The sequence below is a fragment of the Chaetodon auriga genome, chromosome 1 (genome assembly GCF_051107435.1).
Source record: "Chaetodon auriga isolate fChaAug3 chromosome 1, fChaAug3.hap1, whole genome shotgun sequence".
NCBI classification, from domain to species: Eukaryota; Metazoa; Chordata; class Actinopteri; order Chaetodontiformes; family Chaetodontidae; genus Chaetodon; species Chaetodon auriga.
Genome location: NC_135074.1, coordinates 19072422 through 19086832, shown reverse-complemented (window position 1 = coordinate 19086832; position 14411 = coordinate 19072422). Strand labels below are relative to the sequence as shown.

The window sequence follows — 14411 nt, the reverse complement described above, 5'->3', positions numbered from 1 at the left end:
ATCCAAGGTCAAATTTATACAAGTATGGAAAGAGTGCAACTATCAAGGTAATGAGTGCTGTATATTGATCTTGTTAACAATAACAAGAATACAATGCATCTCAGAATAAAATTGGCTCAGCATGAATAGCTTCTTCTCCATTAAAATGCTTTCATTAGAAATCATTCTCTACATTGGTAAAGCCGGTAAAACCAGTACAAAACCAAAAGCATAATTTGCTCCTTCCTATTATTTTGCATCCATACAACATCTTTGCAAGGTCACAGTAGTGGGAGCACAGCCGGCATTCAGTGGATGGGAGCGATGTTGATGAAAATGGATAAAAAATGAGTTGAAAACATGTAAACGTTGAGGGTGAGTTTCGAGCAGAGACATCCTTTCATGCTGGTGTATCAGATGCAGAAGCCAAAATCTATTAATTTCTTTGGAATATTGCTACTGGAGTGTGTTTATATCTGGATACAGTACAGCACATTAGTCAGGGCATGTGGAGAGGACGCATTACAGAGAATAAACGTTGGACCCATGCACATGTTCATCTTTTTCTTGGAACAGAGAATAATGATGCTAACCAAAAATGCACTCAAAATGACCCATGCACCATGTTCAGCGGTGCCTTTGTAACTGAGCTCAGATTTGTCCAAAGCCTACAGGCTGTTGCAGTGTTTGCAGCCACTGTAAATATGATAGTGCAAGGTTATGGGAAAAGACATATTACTCCCTTTCTTCTCCAAGTTCTATGAGGAGGATAAAAAAAATTATAATAATGAAATTGTATTGCTTTTATAATCTGTCGCTGTGTCAGTCTATTACTGGGACAACAAAGGCAATTACAGTTAGTACTAACTATTATGGTAAACCTGCTAAATGTTGCTTCTGTCAAGAGCTCACAGTTTGGAGTTTGTTACTCACTCAGGGTGTAAAAATCATCACCAGTGTTTATAGAAATCCACACCCAGTAGATTTAACACTTCTTATAGCTCTGCCTCAAAGCCATATTAACTCTATGTGTGGACAAACAACTCTCCAATCAACACTTAAATTAACACTGTAAACTTGCTGTGCATAATTTGATGCACCCACACCGTGTCCAGAGTAAATTAATTAAACACACTTTTTCAAATGTCTGTGTCCCAGACTGAAATGCTGTTGGAGATGTGAGTGGTGATTGCACTGGGCTGGAGAATTTGAGGTTGTTTTGTCAGTCATGAAGGCGCGGACAGTAAATGTTCTGATAAGGGCGGCAGCCATTGGGCAAAGCTGTCTGTAGGCAAACGGTCACTGATGTGATTGAAAACAAGCTGTGACAGCTCTGCTGCTTATCCTAAATGACACACAGTCTCGAACGTGTTATCTGTTTAATGTGTATTGCGAATGAAGTTTGTTCTTAAAGTGGCAGTCTTGTGATTTGGTGATATCTGTAGTTATCGGTGGTAACAGCAAATGTCATTTATTACTAGAGATCACAGAATTCTGGGGCCAGCAAAACAAACTATTTTCATATTAAAAATGAAGTCAAGCAATTATTAGGCTGTTTCCACCATTCTGTGAGCAACTGTGATGTGATTTTATGCTGCACATGGCACGAGTCTGCAGACAGCAGGGCACTATGAAACTGAAAGGAGCTGATTAAGTTGGATGTGTGCAGCCTGTCATCTGCAGCACTTCATCTATCAGCTCACTGTGACTGCTTCCTCTTTTCCCACTACTGCCTGCAATATTTCAAACTGATCCGTGGTCACAAAATGCTGAAAATGTCTGTTTTGTAGAGAGATTTTTGATGAACCATGACGGCAAACACACTGTATTTCATGTGGCTACTTCATAATAAAAGCAAACTCGTGTTTCCCCAGTTAAATGCTTTTAATGTGAAGCCGCAGCCAGAGGAAATGTTCAGTTTGTATTAGCAGTAACTTAATACAGCCTTTCTCCAAGAATGTCACCACAGACACCCAGTTTCTAATACTGCAAAGATATAAATGTTGCAGTATGTTTATCTGTGGCCACAGGTTCAGTCACCATTGTGTGAACTCATTTATTATCATCTTCTTTTAGAAACAGTACTTATACTTGAATGCTTTAAACTTATAATATCCCAGTAATCTTTCCATCACTGTCTAAAAGCAGGACTATCAGAGCAGAGACAGCTGTTTATTGCCTTTTGTGGTGCATTTTAGTTTTGGATTGCACTATATGATTGATTGAGTCTCGGAGGAATATGTTCCACACAGTTACTGTGTGTCAGTGAACCCTCAAGTGGGCCAGTGTTGAGCCTTGCAGCCCATTGCATCTACATGTACAATATACCCGCTGTACACCTCAGACATCACATCTGTTGTTGTTGACAGCTGGGAAGGTGTCGGCTACAGGCTCAGAACTTGGTTTACTTGAACTCCCTGTACACACACATCTGTCTTGCTCATAATTCTCTCGCACAACTAAAATAAGCAGCACTAGTCTTGTTATTTATACAAACTGTGCACTGTGGCCTTTGACAAGGAGCACACAAGCCAGCACAGCAGAGCCTCTTACAGATATATCTGCCCATCTAAATGGTTTGATGAAACATGGAGAGGATAAAGACTGTGAGAGGCTCTTTGAACAGGTGCAAACGCTGGCTGCAGAGACTGCGGGACAGATTTCAAATTATAATTCAAGCTTTTAACATTTATGAAATTCAAACCAGGAAGGTGGTTTGCCCTTGAAAATGTGAACAGATGGACAAACTGTCAAATGTCTTCCTACATTAAACTGCAGTAACTGTAACGTATGACTGATTAATTTGCTTACTGTTTCAGTGACAAACGATTTTCAGCTTTGGGGTTCGGCGCCAGAATTCCTCCAAACTATGAGGTGAGCATCTCTGTTCATATCTCTGCTCTGCCTGTCCGTCATGCATCAATATGAACAATATTATGCATACTGTATATTCATGTGCTCTTATCGAATCCTTATGGCAAGCAAGCTGATTTCCATTACCTATTCTATGACGCAATTTGTCATTCCATCCAAATGTAACATTTAAAACTAATTACCAAGTTTATTTTTATTCGTAAGCCCCTTGTCTTAAAATATCAACTTGTCTTGAGAAAATAACATGTTCCTATGACATAAAAGCCCCATAGTGTTCATGCTCAATTTGCATAAGAATTCATGAGTTTGAGAGCATTTGTTTAAACAAATCAGACCAAAAGCCGTCAGTGATTCTGAATAGAGCCCTGGGGGGACGTCTGACTGACATGTGAAGAGACAGTGTACGTACACACACACATATGCACACACACACACACACACACACACACACACACACACACACACACACGCACAGTTGACTCACTGTGCCATTTGATAGTCTATCAAACTGGCCGAGGTTTAATGTAAAACTGTACTGTGCTTTAGCTGATGTGAAACACTGATAATTATCATTTCAATCATGAAAAGATTTGTGCCTCAGTAAATACAAACTTTAAATTTCTGAATTCACCATGACAGTGACTGCCTTGCAGGAGTCACATTTATTTTACTGCATGCTGTTGCCTCTTTGTGGTCGGTGGTGCAGGTGAATGCTAATGAAGTCATTAGACTAATCATGAACCGCATGAACTCACAGGCTACACCGCTGTGCAGCTTTGATGGACGCAGGGTCTTTCTCAGTATGTGTTGTTGTGCATGTTTGTATTCTTAATTATGCGTTATCCATACTAAGTTCAATTAGAAAACAAATATAAATAAGAATCCAAGATACCAGCCATAATACTGTTCTTTCTCTTTTTGTAATTATTCAGAACACATGGTCAATCCTTTTGGCACCAGAGAGCACAAGTGAATGCATAAGAAGCATTAAATTGCAAGCTGCTGTCAGTCAACCCAATTCAATTTCTCACATGGCTCCTCAAGATGAAGTATGACTGGCCCCAAAAGTATCCGATGAATGAGTCTGAAAGCTTTTGGTTTGTTTGCAAAAGCCTGTCTGAACATGAACCAGGCCAGACCTCAAAGGAAAAAATGTATTATATTTTTCCCTCGGCCTGGGCCAAACGAACTTAACAGCGGGTGTGACCACCCTATGGTCTGAGTACCTTAACGCTCACAAACTCAATGTGCTTCATCAGGACTGTGTGAGTGTTGTTTGATCATATTTGATTGATAGTGGCCTGCCAACTTAAGCAACAACCCCACAACTGTGAACACATTTTGATTCAGATTTTATTATCCTGATTGGTGATATCACCTTTTTCCAAATGAGCCCGGCTCTCTTCAAACCAGTAAGAAAAGCACTGGAGAAAAACAAAAATACAGTGATCTCTCAATCAGAACAACTGAAAATGACTTCAATCTTTGGCAGAAAATTTTGTGTTCAAATTTTGTGTACCTCTTGGGGAAACAGGCAAAGCTCAAAGAAAAGATTGTAATGTTGAATGACATACAGTAGCAGAAAAAGCAGAGGTGTAACTAATAACATTACCAGTGCTTAACGATGCTCCATTCCATTTAAGTCTCTCTATAAGCCCTGCCAGTGAACCAGCCTGCACAATACCAGAGCTCTGCAACAACAACACCTAAATGGAAGACTGCTATTATTAATGTTATTAGTTACGCCTGTCCGTTTCCTGCTATTTCATGTCAAAAGGTCTGCTGTGAAACAGGCCTGAGATGAGATACAAAACGAGACCCCTTCTCTGCCCGAGCCCCACTGCAAAAAACTAAATGGTGGTCTTTGATTCATTTCTCCAGTGCTCCTCCTGTCTATCTATAAGGTGACTGAATCCAGGCAGTTAATCACATTAAAGACAAAAATGACTTTTAAAAAAGTAGCCAGCTGGAGAGGAGTCAGTTGTCGCTGATATGGCTCACAGTTGGTGCTTGTGGAAAAAATGGTTTCTTGTGAGAGGAGGTATCAAGAAGAGGATTTCATTTTTGCCAATTAAACAGCTTTGAGATAAACAAAGTCAATCTGACGTTTGGATGGCAAGAATAGACCAGATAAAAGAAGAGGGGTTGCAATCTCTTTTCAGAAACCAGACATTACGCATATAGTGCATCTTATATGCTATTGTGTAGTTATGATTCAGGATATTAATACAAACAGAATGAAGTATTCAAAGCAGTACGTCACATAAGACATTCTGCCCCTGAAAATAAAAGTGGGTTACTTTCATCAATTTATCAAGTGATTTTCTGTCACATTATTAACCAAAGTTATATGCTCAACCTCAGTACGGTTAACTCCTCATTGTTATCAGTTCGTAATTAAATAATTTTTTCACTTAACACAGTATTTTCACATACTTTCCCTGCCATTATAAATTTACATGCAAAACTATTCATCTGGTGAATCAATGTATTACCATTTAGTCACTTCTAATATATAAATATATCCCAGTTCACTGACCTATAAATCTTTGGGATGTGTTGTGGTCAGTGTAAGTGCATTCAAAGTAATATTAGGTTGATGGTAATATTGAAGGTTACTGCCTTTTTAATGAACCTGCCTGGTGACAAACTGATTCCCAGTATCACCTGATGTGTTCAGTAGCCCTGTCGCTGATGTCACCAGAAGAACGTTTCTTATTGTCAAAATCACAATGAGAAGCTGTCAAATTTACACGAAGAAACACAAACACACCCAACCAGCTTTTCCCACTTTTGGTTCCTGTGGTTCTACTGAGCTCTTTGTCATTTCGGTTGGACATTGTTAGAAAAGGAACATTTTCCTTAACAGAATTGTAATCAACAATACCAGAAGAAAGTCGAGGTCCCAAACATGGGACATACATGATCCGATACATCATGTACATGATAACAAAAAAGAATGCAGAGCACAAAGCCTCCAGGTTGGCAGTGTTTATATATATTCTAAATATTCTCTTTCTCCACCCGCAGGTGTCTCATGACTTTGCCATTAATTTCAACCAAGAAGATGATGAATGTGAAGGTAAGGAAGGGCTTTCAGCAACAGCTTCCCTGAAAAGTGCACCTCTATGCTGATGATATTAGAATCATCATCTGGGGTTAGGCTTAGAAATATCACTGTCGCACATCAGGCTCCTAATCACAAATTTCAGGTAAAAGAATGAATGGAAAAGGTAAATGAATGTTAGGTAGATCATATTCATAACATCCTTTAGTAAAGAAGAGAACCAACTCCTCTGTACTGGATTTTATGAGGATTTATGTGCGCATCTTTCTCTAGTTGTGTGCTTACTCAAGAGTAAGTCATAGTACTCAAAATACTCAAAAACTATAACGTTGCTTCTTTCAGAGGTTTTATCTTCTTTATTCAGGCCCCTAATAATTTGCTTGACTACAGTGAATGATACATCTGACTGTCATTTACAGTCGCTTCTTTACAAGTGTGTTAAATATTTCTTTCATTTTGCTTTGTGCTCTCTTTGATCAGAGATCCAAGGGGTGGTTGAGGCATACCAGAACTGCCTTCCTAAGATCCAATTGTATGGCCCAACCAATGTCTCTCCCATCATCAACAGAATAGCTAAGCTGGCAGCAGGCGACGGCAACATTAAAGATGCTTCTGTGAGTGCCCCTTTATACTCCATTAAAAAAATATATGGACATAATACAGGGTTTGTTGTTCTCTGAGTTCCCAGAATGAACAACCTCTGGTTCACCTCACCGTTCATGGTAATGATGCCCTGCAGTGCAAAAGAAGTGGCCCGTTATAGAGAAAATTAGTATTCTTTAAATTATGGATTGAAGTCATAAAGTGCTGCATTGGTGGTGTATTACTGTACATATTTCAATATCACTGACCCTTTATTTTTGTTTGAAATTACCTCATGAGCTGCAGTTAAAATGTGATTTAACAAAAGTGGGTAATAGAGTCACTCACTGTGCCTGTTATCTTTCCTTAATATGCCTTTGGGAGTATAACATCAGTCTATTATCTATTTACTACCTTGAATTACCCATCAGCTACATGGACATTATGTTCTCAGCTATTACACTCCCTTAACTGCACTGACCTTCATCTAATTGTTTACTCCTCAGTGTCAGTCCTTATTTTTCAGTAAATGAGCTGCTGTAAATGATTAGACTTTCAGGTCATGCATTAGAAATGCACAGGGCAGGAGATTCAGTAAAACAAACACAGTCATGTTTCCAACAGACTAACTACTGCTCGTTGTACCAATCAAAAATGATTGCTGTATATTGTGCCATGTTAATATTCTTGTACTGTACTACTCATATTATACTGTTCAGCAGATACATGAAATTAATTTCACACATACATGCATGCACACACACACACACACACACACACACACACACACACACACACACAGCATTTCTCTGCTGTAGTTTGTGATTTAGTTGCTCTGTCTTTTGTTTTTAATATGTTTCTATTTTATCTGTTCCCGATTCCCTTGTTTCCTGTATAACACTTTAACAAAGTGCCATACACACATAAACTTATCTTTTCAGTGGAGGCTGTAAAATTATCCAAGACAGCATGAAAAACCTACTTGAGACCAAAACACCCACTGCGAGGTGTCCTCGCTTATAACTGCATGTTGCTGTTAAAATGGGTTCACATTAACATGGATTAATTCACACTGAAAGCTCTTTTCTTCTTCCAGCGATACCACATCCTGCTCATCCTCACGGATGGTGTAGTGACAGACATGGCAGACACGCGTGAAGCCATTGTACGAGCCTCCTACCAGCCTCTTTCCATAATCATTGTTGGTGTGGGCAATGCAGACTTCACAGACATGCAGATTTTGGATGGAGATGATGGAGTCCTACGCTCACCGAAGGGCGAACCGGTCCTCAGGGACATTGTGCAGTTTGTGCCCTTCAGAGACTTCAAAACGGTCAGTTCTTTTCACAGTCTGTCAATCTTCACTTGTTTACTTTGGGTTTTCAATTCAACTCCACTCCTTCTGACTGCTGTGCCAGTGACGCTCGTGGACATTAATCTTTTTTATATAACGTCCCCCTCCCTTGTTATTTAAAAGAGCAAACAGGAGGCTTTTGCTGGCTTTGCCAGTGCTACAGATGGGCATCATGGACTGGAGGAAATCCAGAAATGTCTTCACACAAGAAAAGTATTCAAAATGTAACAACATGCAATCAGCAGTATTTCAACTGTACAGTTATGCAGTCTGTTATGGACAAGATGTCTCATGTTTTAAACAGAAACATTTCCCAAAATTTGTGTTACAGTGTATCTGTACCATAATTAGGTGGATGGCAAATTAGGGGAAAAAAAAGGCAAAGCTGAATAAATTAGTGGTGAAACCTACCGAAGACAGATGCTTCCATACAGGGAACAAGGTCATGAGAGGTGAGGAGACGAGTATGAAAAGGATGAGGATGCTATGGATCCCCATCTTTTTCATACTCAGCAAAGAGTATGACAACAACAGACAAAGCAGTCCTAACAGCAGGGAGGGAGGTGGAGCAAAAAGTAATCATTCTTATATTAAAGACATACTGTAGCCTACCCACACTTAATTTGTGCCTTAGCCTTACTTTTAATGTTTGGAAATGATTTCTAGATTCCTGTTATCATTATTAATTATTCTCTAAGGCATCTTATTATGTTCTAGTTATGTGATTATGCTGTTTACATTTCACTTTGTTGAATATCACTTTTAATTTTCTCTGATTTTTCCTGCGGGTACAATCACCTGACCATTTTATCTCATCTCGGTATTCATGGTTCTGATTATGGTTAACAGCTGGAAACCCCATTGCTAACAGAGACAGGTTCATGATACCGGCTTCATAATACCGGATATCCAGAAGCACCAACGTTAGTTTTAATGACGCAAGTAACCCAAAGAGAGACAGAGACCTCAGGAACACAGCTAACGATATGGAGGTTGGCTGCTAGCCAAGGTCTACACTTTTTTCTCTTGCCCCAGATAAACTCAGCTTCAATATATTCATACAACATGCAACATGCTGCCAACACAATTGTAATGCGAATATTGTTTGAGTAATGTTATGTCTAATACGATGTCTCACCTCGAGCCTGCATCTTATCAGTTCGCTCTCTGTCTGCCTCTTTTGCCTCAGCAAACAGAAAGAAATTGAAAACAGCTGGAAAATAACAAAAGGCAGGGTGACAGGGTTCCTAAAAGGAGGACATATTTAACATATTTCTACTGTATATTGGGGGAGACAGATTGGTATTTTCTCAGTATGGCGGGGGGCATGACTCCTCCCAAAGAATATGTGGGTACGTCCACGCCTGATGAGGATGAAACTGAAAAACTGGCTGCTCTGTGTGAGATTAAAATTATATTTAACAGTTGTTTTGACAACTCCAGCTGTTCTCTGTCTCGATTGCAGGCTTCACCTGCAGCCCTGGCCAAATGTGTTCTGGCAGAGGTGCCCAAGCAAGTGGTAGAGTACTACAGCCATAAGGCCATCTCCCCCATGTGTCCTGCGAGGGACCTACTCACCCCCATCCTCAGCCCAGTTGCCACCACCCCAACAGAATAACCGCCCACCCTGTTCCTGGGACCGAGCTTTGACCACAGGACCAGTCCGGCAAACTGAGAGGGAGAAAGGACGCATGCTTCGCGATTTTGGACTGAAGAAAAAAATCTTTCCAAATGTGTTGTTGCTCATTTATTTCAATTTCCACTGCTGTCAAAGTGTTTACACCAGGACAGTGCAACAGAGACTGTGGGCTTTTTATTTCTCTGCTCAGTGTGGATCCAGCTTTACTCCCTGGCTGTGCAAATTGACCGTCCAGCTGTTTCAGCATCATGAGTCTTGGAGGATTGTTTTTTTTCCTAATTTTTATGCATGCAGGCCAGTCCCTCAGTGCTCATCCATCGATCGGATGCACGCTTATTATTCCTCACCGGCCAGGAAATTCAGCCCCTATTAAGTTACTGTTTTCCTTATTTCATACCCAGATAATTTTGAAGATGTACTGTACAGTACTATATGTCACAATGAAAATTTTATTGCTTGACTTGAACGATATTTAATCCAGATATTACAGATGTACCACAGTATTAAAGAAGAGATGCTGCATTCAGATCTGTTATTACACTGACCTTCCCTCATATACTCGAGTCTGTCTGGCCACAGGACTGACTTTATTTGGATTACAGACACACACAGATCACAATTACAGATCAGCCAACCATGTGTTGACACTGGAGGAGATTAGTGGAAAATCATTAATGCGTTTTTTCTCATAAAATATAAATGAACTATTCTTAACTGATTAACTAATCTATTGCTAAAATTAAAGACTCTGTTCCAAAGTGCACCAGCATGAACTATGAATGACGTCAGCCGTCTGACGTCTGCAAATACACAAGCAAGCAATGCTGAGTGTGTTTGGCAGATTACAGGTGCAGGTTGCCATATTCTGAGTAAAATAAGTACCTAAATAACAATACATAGCTAAACCTTCAGTAATTAGGCCTCCTTAAAAACAAGGTGAGAAAACAGCAGCAACAGAAGGATTTTTGTTTGGTTCTGATGTGTCGACGCTTCAGACCTGTTCGTGCATCTGTGAAATTGCAAGTGACATAACTTCAGCAGTGTTTGATATTTGCTACAGCTTGAGCTCTTTGTATGCTTTTTCATATACAACAGGGAGCTAATGAGTCCCAGCAAGACAGAAAGTGCAGTCAGGTCATCAGCTGGCGGGTTGAAGTAGGAGATGTGTTTGGGTTGCTGTGTAGTAACAAAGTGTTGCAAAGGGCTGCCTTTCCTGAGCTTAGCTGGGAACAAAACCCAAATGACATTTTTCCTTAAAGAGGAGGTGACTGATCACACCCTATTTTTTGGTCTTTTGTAAGATGCTATGGTATAAGCTGTGAAAATCATGCTTCATGTCAGGTGAATCCTTTCCCTCTGAACTGTTCGTTATTGTTGTCATCCCTGTGCCAGCTGTCACGCACGTAGCATCCTTCACTTTTCTGCAGTATGTTTCATTATTTTTTCCATCCTGCTGCTTTTTATATGCAATAGAATTCCACTTGATGTTTCATAAGGAATTAAACTGTTGAGCACACAGTTTAGCTCAGATGAAAGCACAAAGCCGATCACAGTGAGTGCAGTAATGTTCATAAACCAGCTCTGGAATGAGTTTACATCAGAGAAATGTATTAAAAAAATCAAAAAATCATTATCACCAAATTTCCTCAGTGACCATTAAAATGTTTCTTACTGTAAAATTAGTATTAATGGATTGCTCATCATTGCACACATACATCACCAGAACAAACTGTTCTGTGAATGCTTTCATCTCAAGTAACTCTTGCCTGGAGGATCACTCTGTACTATGTGCTGCATTTGATTTTTCTGCTGATTTTTTGAGCTTTACAATCTTCATCCTATTCTAAAAGCTAAAGCCGTCACTTTCTCTTACCTTGGCTGGGCTCTGTCAGATTGTCTTCATGATGTTCAGAGCATAGCCTGTGACATGTCAAAACAAGCAGCGTCATGTTTTGGCCTCACTATTTCCCAAAGGAACGTGTTGATGCTACAGAGACTGAGGCCCGACCGCTCGCTGAAAACGACTCTTTACAGCAGAGAAGACAGATGCTGTTTCTTATTGTAAACACCTGTGTGAATACGGCCATCTCACCAAACAGGAGAGGAGAGATGACTTGTGTCCAAGTCACGGGTTGTTACATTTTCAAGGAGTGTGTGCAGTTTTTCAAAAGGCATCCTCCTGGCACTCCTGCATTTTATCACTAATGTAAGAACCACGACTCCTTCATCAAGCTTTCTTTCTTTCTTTTTTTTTTTTTTTTCAAAATACAGATGATCTCAAAAGTAGTTGACTGAAGTTTGTAGTCTTTCTCAGAGCTGAACAAATTCTTCACTGTAATGGATAGTTTTATTGAACCTACCTTGGTTTTTGACTGCATATACAAACTAGTGCTCCAAATAAGCGTAATATCCCCTTAAAAGTGCAACATTTTGTGAATAAAGCTCAAACACTGTTGCTTGTACCAGCAGCCTGACCTAAAAGCATCAGCAACATAAATACTCCCCTGTTTTAAAACCTTCTTGCTCACGATACAGTAACAACCCTGAAATTGTTTGGTTGGGCCTGATTCTTTATTATTTGTAGCCTGTTCTACTAATGACTCTATACTTTGTATATTTGCTTAGTGGATTTGCATTTATCTTATATGGTGCATTTATGCTCTGAGCGACTGAATGGTGACTAATTCACTTGGCTGGAAACCAAGCTGTCCTTGCCATTAAACACATTGGAAGGATATCTAGACTTTGCAGCTATTCTAACATACACACATCCACCCCCGAGCTACAAATATTAATCTGACTTTGATTTGTCCTCTAGAGCTTCACCGGCCCTCCCCAGACACACACTATTGACTTCTCATGAATGCACATAAGCACAGTTAGCTCTGCTGTTGGCTGCTCTCCTTGAAGACCACAACTATTGAGGATTCTTCAGTCATTATGGATCGCAGGATGAGGCCTATTGATTCAGCAGACCTAGGTTTGGAGCCATGCTTAGTTTCTTGAATGTAAATGATCCTGGATGGTCTCACAACTGAAGCTTAACTCCATGTGTACAACAGGGAGGGAATGGACGCAAAAAGGAGGAAAACACTGCTGGAATGCTGGAGCAGCATTTGACATCATAGGTTATTTAGTGAGATACCTTGTTCCTAATTCTCGAAAGACCTACAGCGCAAGGAAAGTGACCAAAAAGTTGCCATTTTCAGATGATAATTGCTTTCAGAAAAAAGAAAAACATTTTTGAAAGCCTTCATCTGTGAAAACAGCTCTCCCATAAATCTTTAGCGGATGCTTATTGTGACTGGATAAGAATACGTGCAGATACCAACCAATATTTCTGCTCCTTGAGGGCAAACCAGTCCACATATTAATATCTACAAGTCATCAGCGCTTCTTCTGTGATTCATGCCTTACATGGCAATTCACTCTTCGTCTCATATTACCTCTATCACTTTATTGCTACTTTGCCTCAGGTTATGAGGTGCACCAGCTCAAATGGTCGCCCGCGCTCTTAACATTTTTATGAAATGTGATATAATTGAGAAATGGATGACCTCAGAACAAACAAAATCTTGTTCATTTATCTAATGAGATCAGAGAATCACATTTGCCCCAGAGAAATAACTCTTCAGACCTTTTTATCAAAGTATTCAATGCTTTATCCGTTTCATTAAGCGACATGTCTCATTGTAATCAATCATGTATGAAATGCTACGGTCTTCAGAAAATATCAGCGTATGCTTGTGTGCAAGAGCTCGCTGAACTCAAGTGCACAGTCAGTCATGTCTTAATGGGAAATAATCATTTGTGCCTCAGTGGCGCAAACAACAGTGAGCTGAAACACTGGAGACAATAAGACCGCGTTCATGTGGCCATCTCGCACTGCAGATAAAAAAACAGCTGGGAGGAATTCACCGAGCTTCTTATTTCCCTTATCTATACTTGCACCATTGTGAGACAAAATTAACAAGTCATAGGTTTTACACCACACTGATGTATTTGAAATTTCCCAAACACACACTCTCTCTTTCGCCCATCCACAACAAGGTTTACAGCCCACAACCCTAATATGCAACTGGTGTAACTGCCGGCCGTGTGGGTGAGAGGCAACCCATGCACCATTAGTAAATATTTGATTTTTTTTTTTTTCAAAAGGAAGAAAGGGATTTATTGCATGCTTACTTTTATTGTTAAGCTGTGCTGTGCAGTCATTCCTTTGGGTCTTATGATATGCTAATATGCAAGCCTGCATTTGCACAAACCTCTGTTCTTGTAGTTGACGCTGTCTGTCTTGCAGTTAGGTAAATAAATCTCACCATTTAACTGAAACTGCCTCTGTGATTTGTTATGATATTTAACGGAGTTTTAATGATTTTGTCAAAAATGATATATTACCTCCGTCTACTTTTGTCATCCACTTTCCTCTAATCCTGCTCACTCGTCTGAGCGATCATCTCACAGAACATTTTCTCACAGCTCACCGCTGTGCAGGAGGGATGAATTGAAATGAGAGCATGGTATTGATGTGCGAGATGAAATGTAGGTTATGCTATCATGTACACATTTGCCCTGTGTGGTTTGGCTGCCGATGCTGTGAGTACTTACTGCATGGAAAGAGGGACTGAGCCTACTCTTTAATTCCATCAGACAGCTCCTTTCATTTAACGGCTATTGTTGAGAGCACTGAATAACGGTTGTTTCCATGGTGACACCTACTTGTGGGGAGACATAGACCTTCATTTTTGTCAGATTCAGGGACAAAGATTCAGGATGTGGTGAGGGCTCTGGGAGGAGGCCATCCTCACGCTGTTATGAAAAAGAGGAGGCTTTGATTGTGATGGCCGCTGTCCTTCACATGGCCACTGCATGTCCAGCAGGGCTGTGAGCCTCAGGTGAGCTCTGTGTCCAATATA

The 14411-nt window shown here is 40.1% G+C and overlaps 1 protein-coding gene across 2 annotated transcripts in view; it reads left to right on the top strand.

Moving 5' to 3' along the window:
- cpne7 (copine VII) overlaps positions 1-12232 on the top strand; it is a 31177-nt gene extending 18945 nt beyond the window's left edge. For both annotated transcript variants that reach the window (XM_076728284.1, XM_076728293.1), the window contains exons 13-17: positions 2799-2853; positions 5884-5935; positions 6401-6534; positions 7599-7835; positions 9322-12232. In XM_076728284.1, the coding sequence (XP_076584399.1) occupies positions 2799-2853; positions 5884-5935; positions 6401-6534; positions 7599-7835; positions 9322-9474 (631 nt within the window). In that variant the 3' untranslated portion in view covers positions 9475-12232. The remainder of the gene's footprint in view (positions 1-2798; positions 2854-5883; positions 5936-6400; positions 6535-7598; positions 7836-9321) is intronic.
- Positions 12233-14411: the final 2179 nt, after the last annotated feature.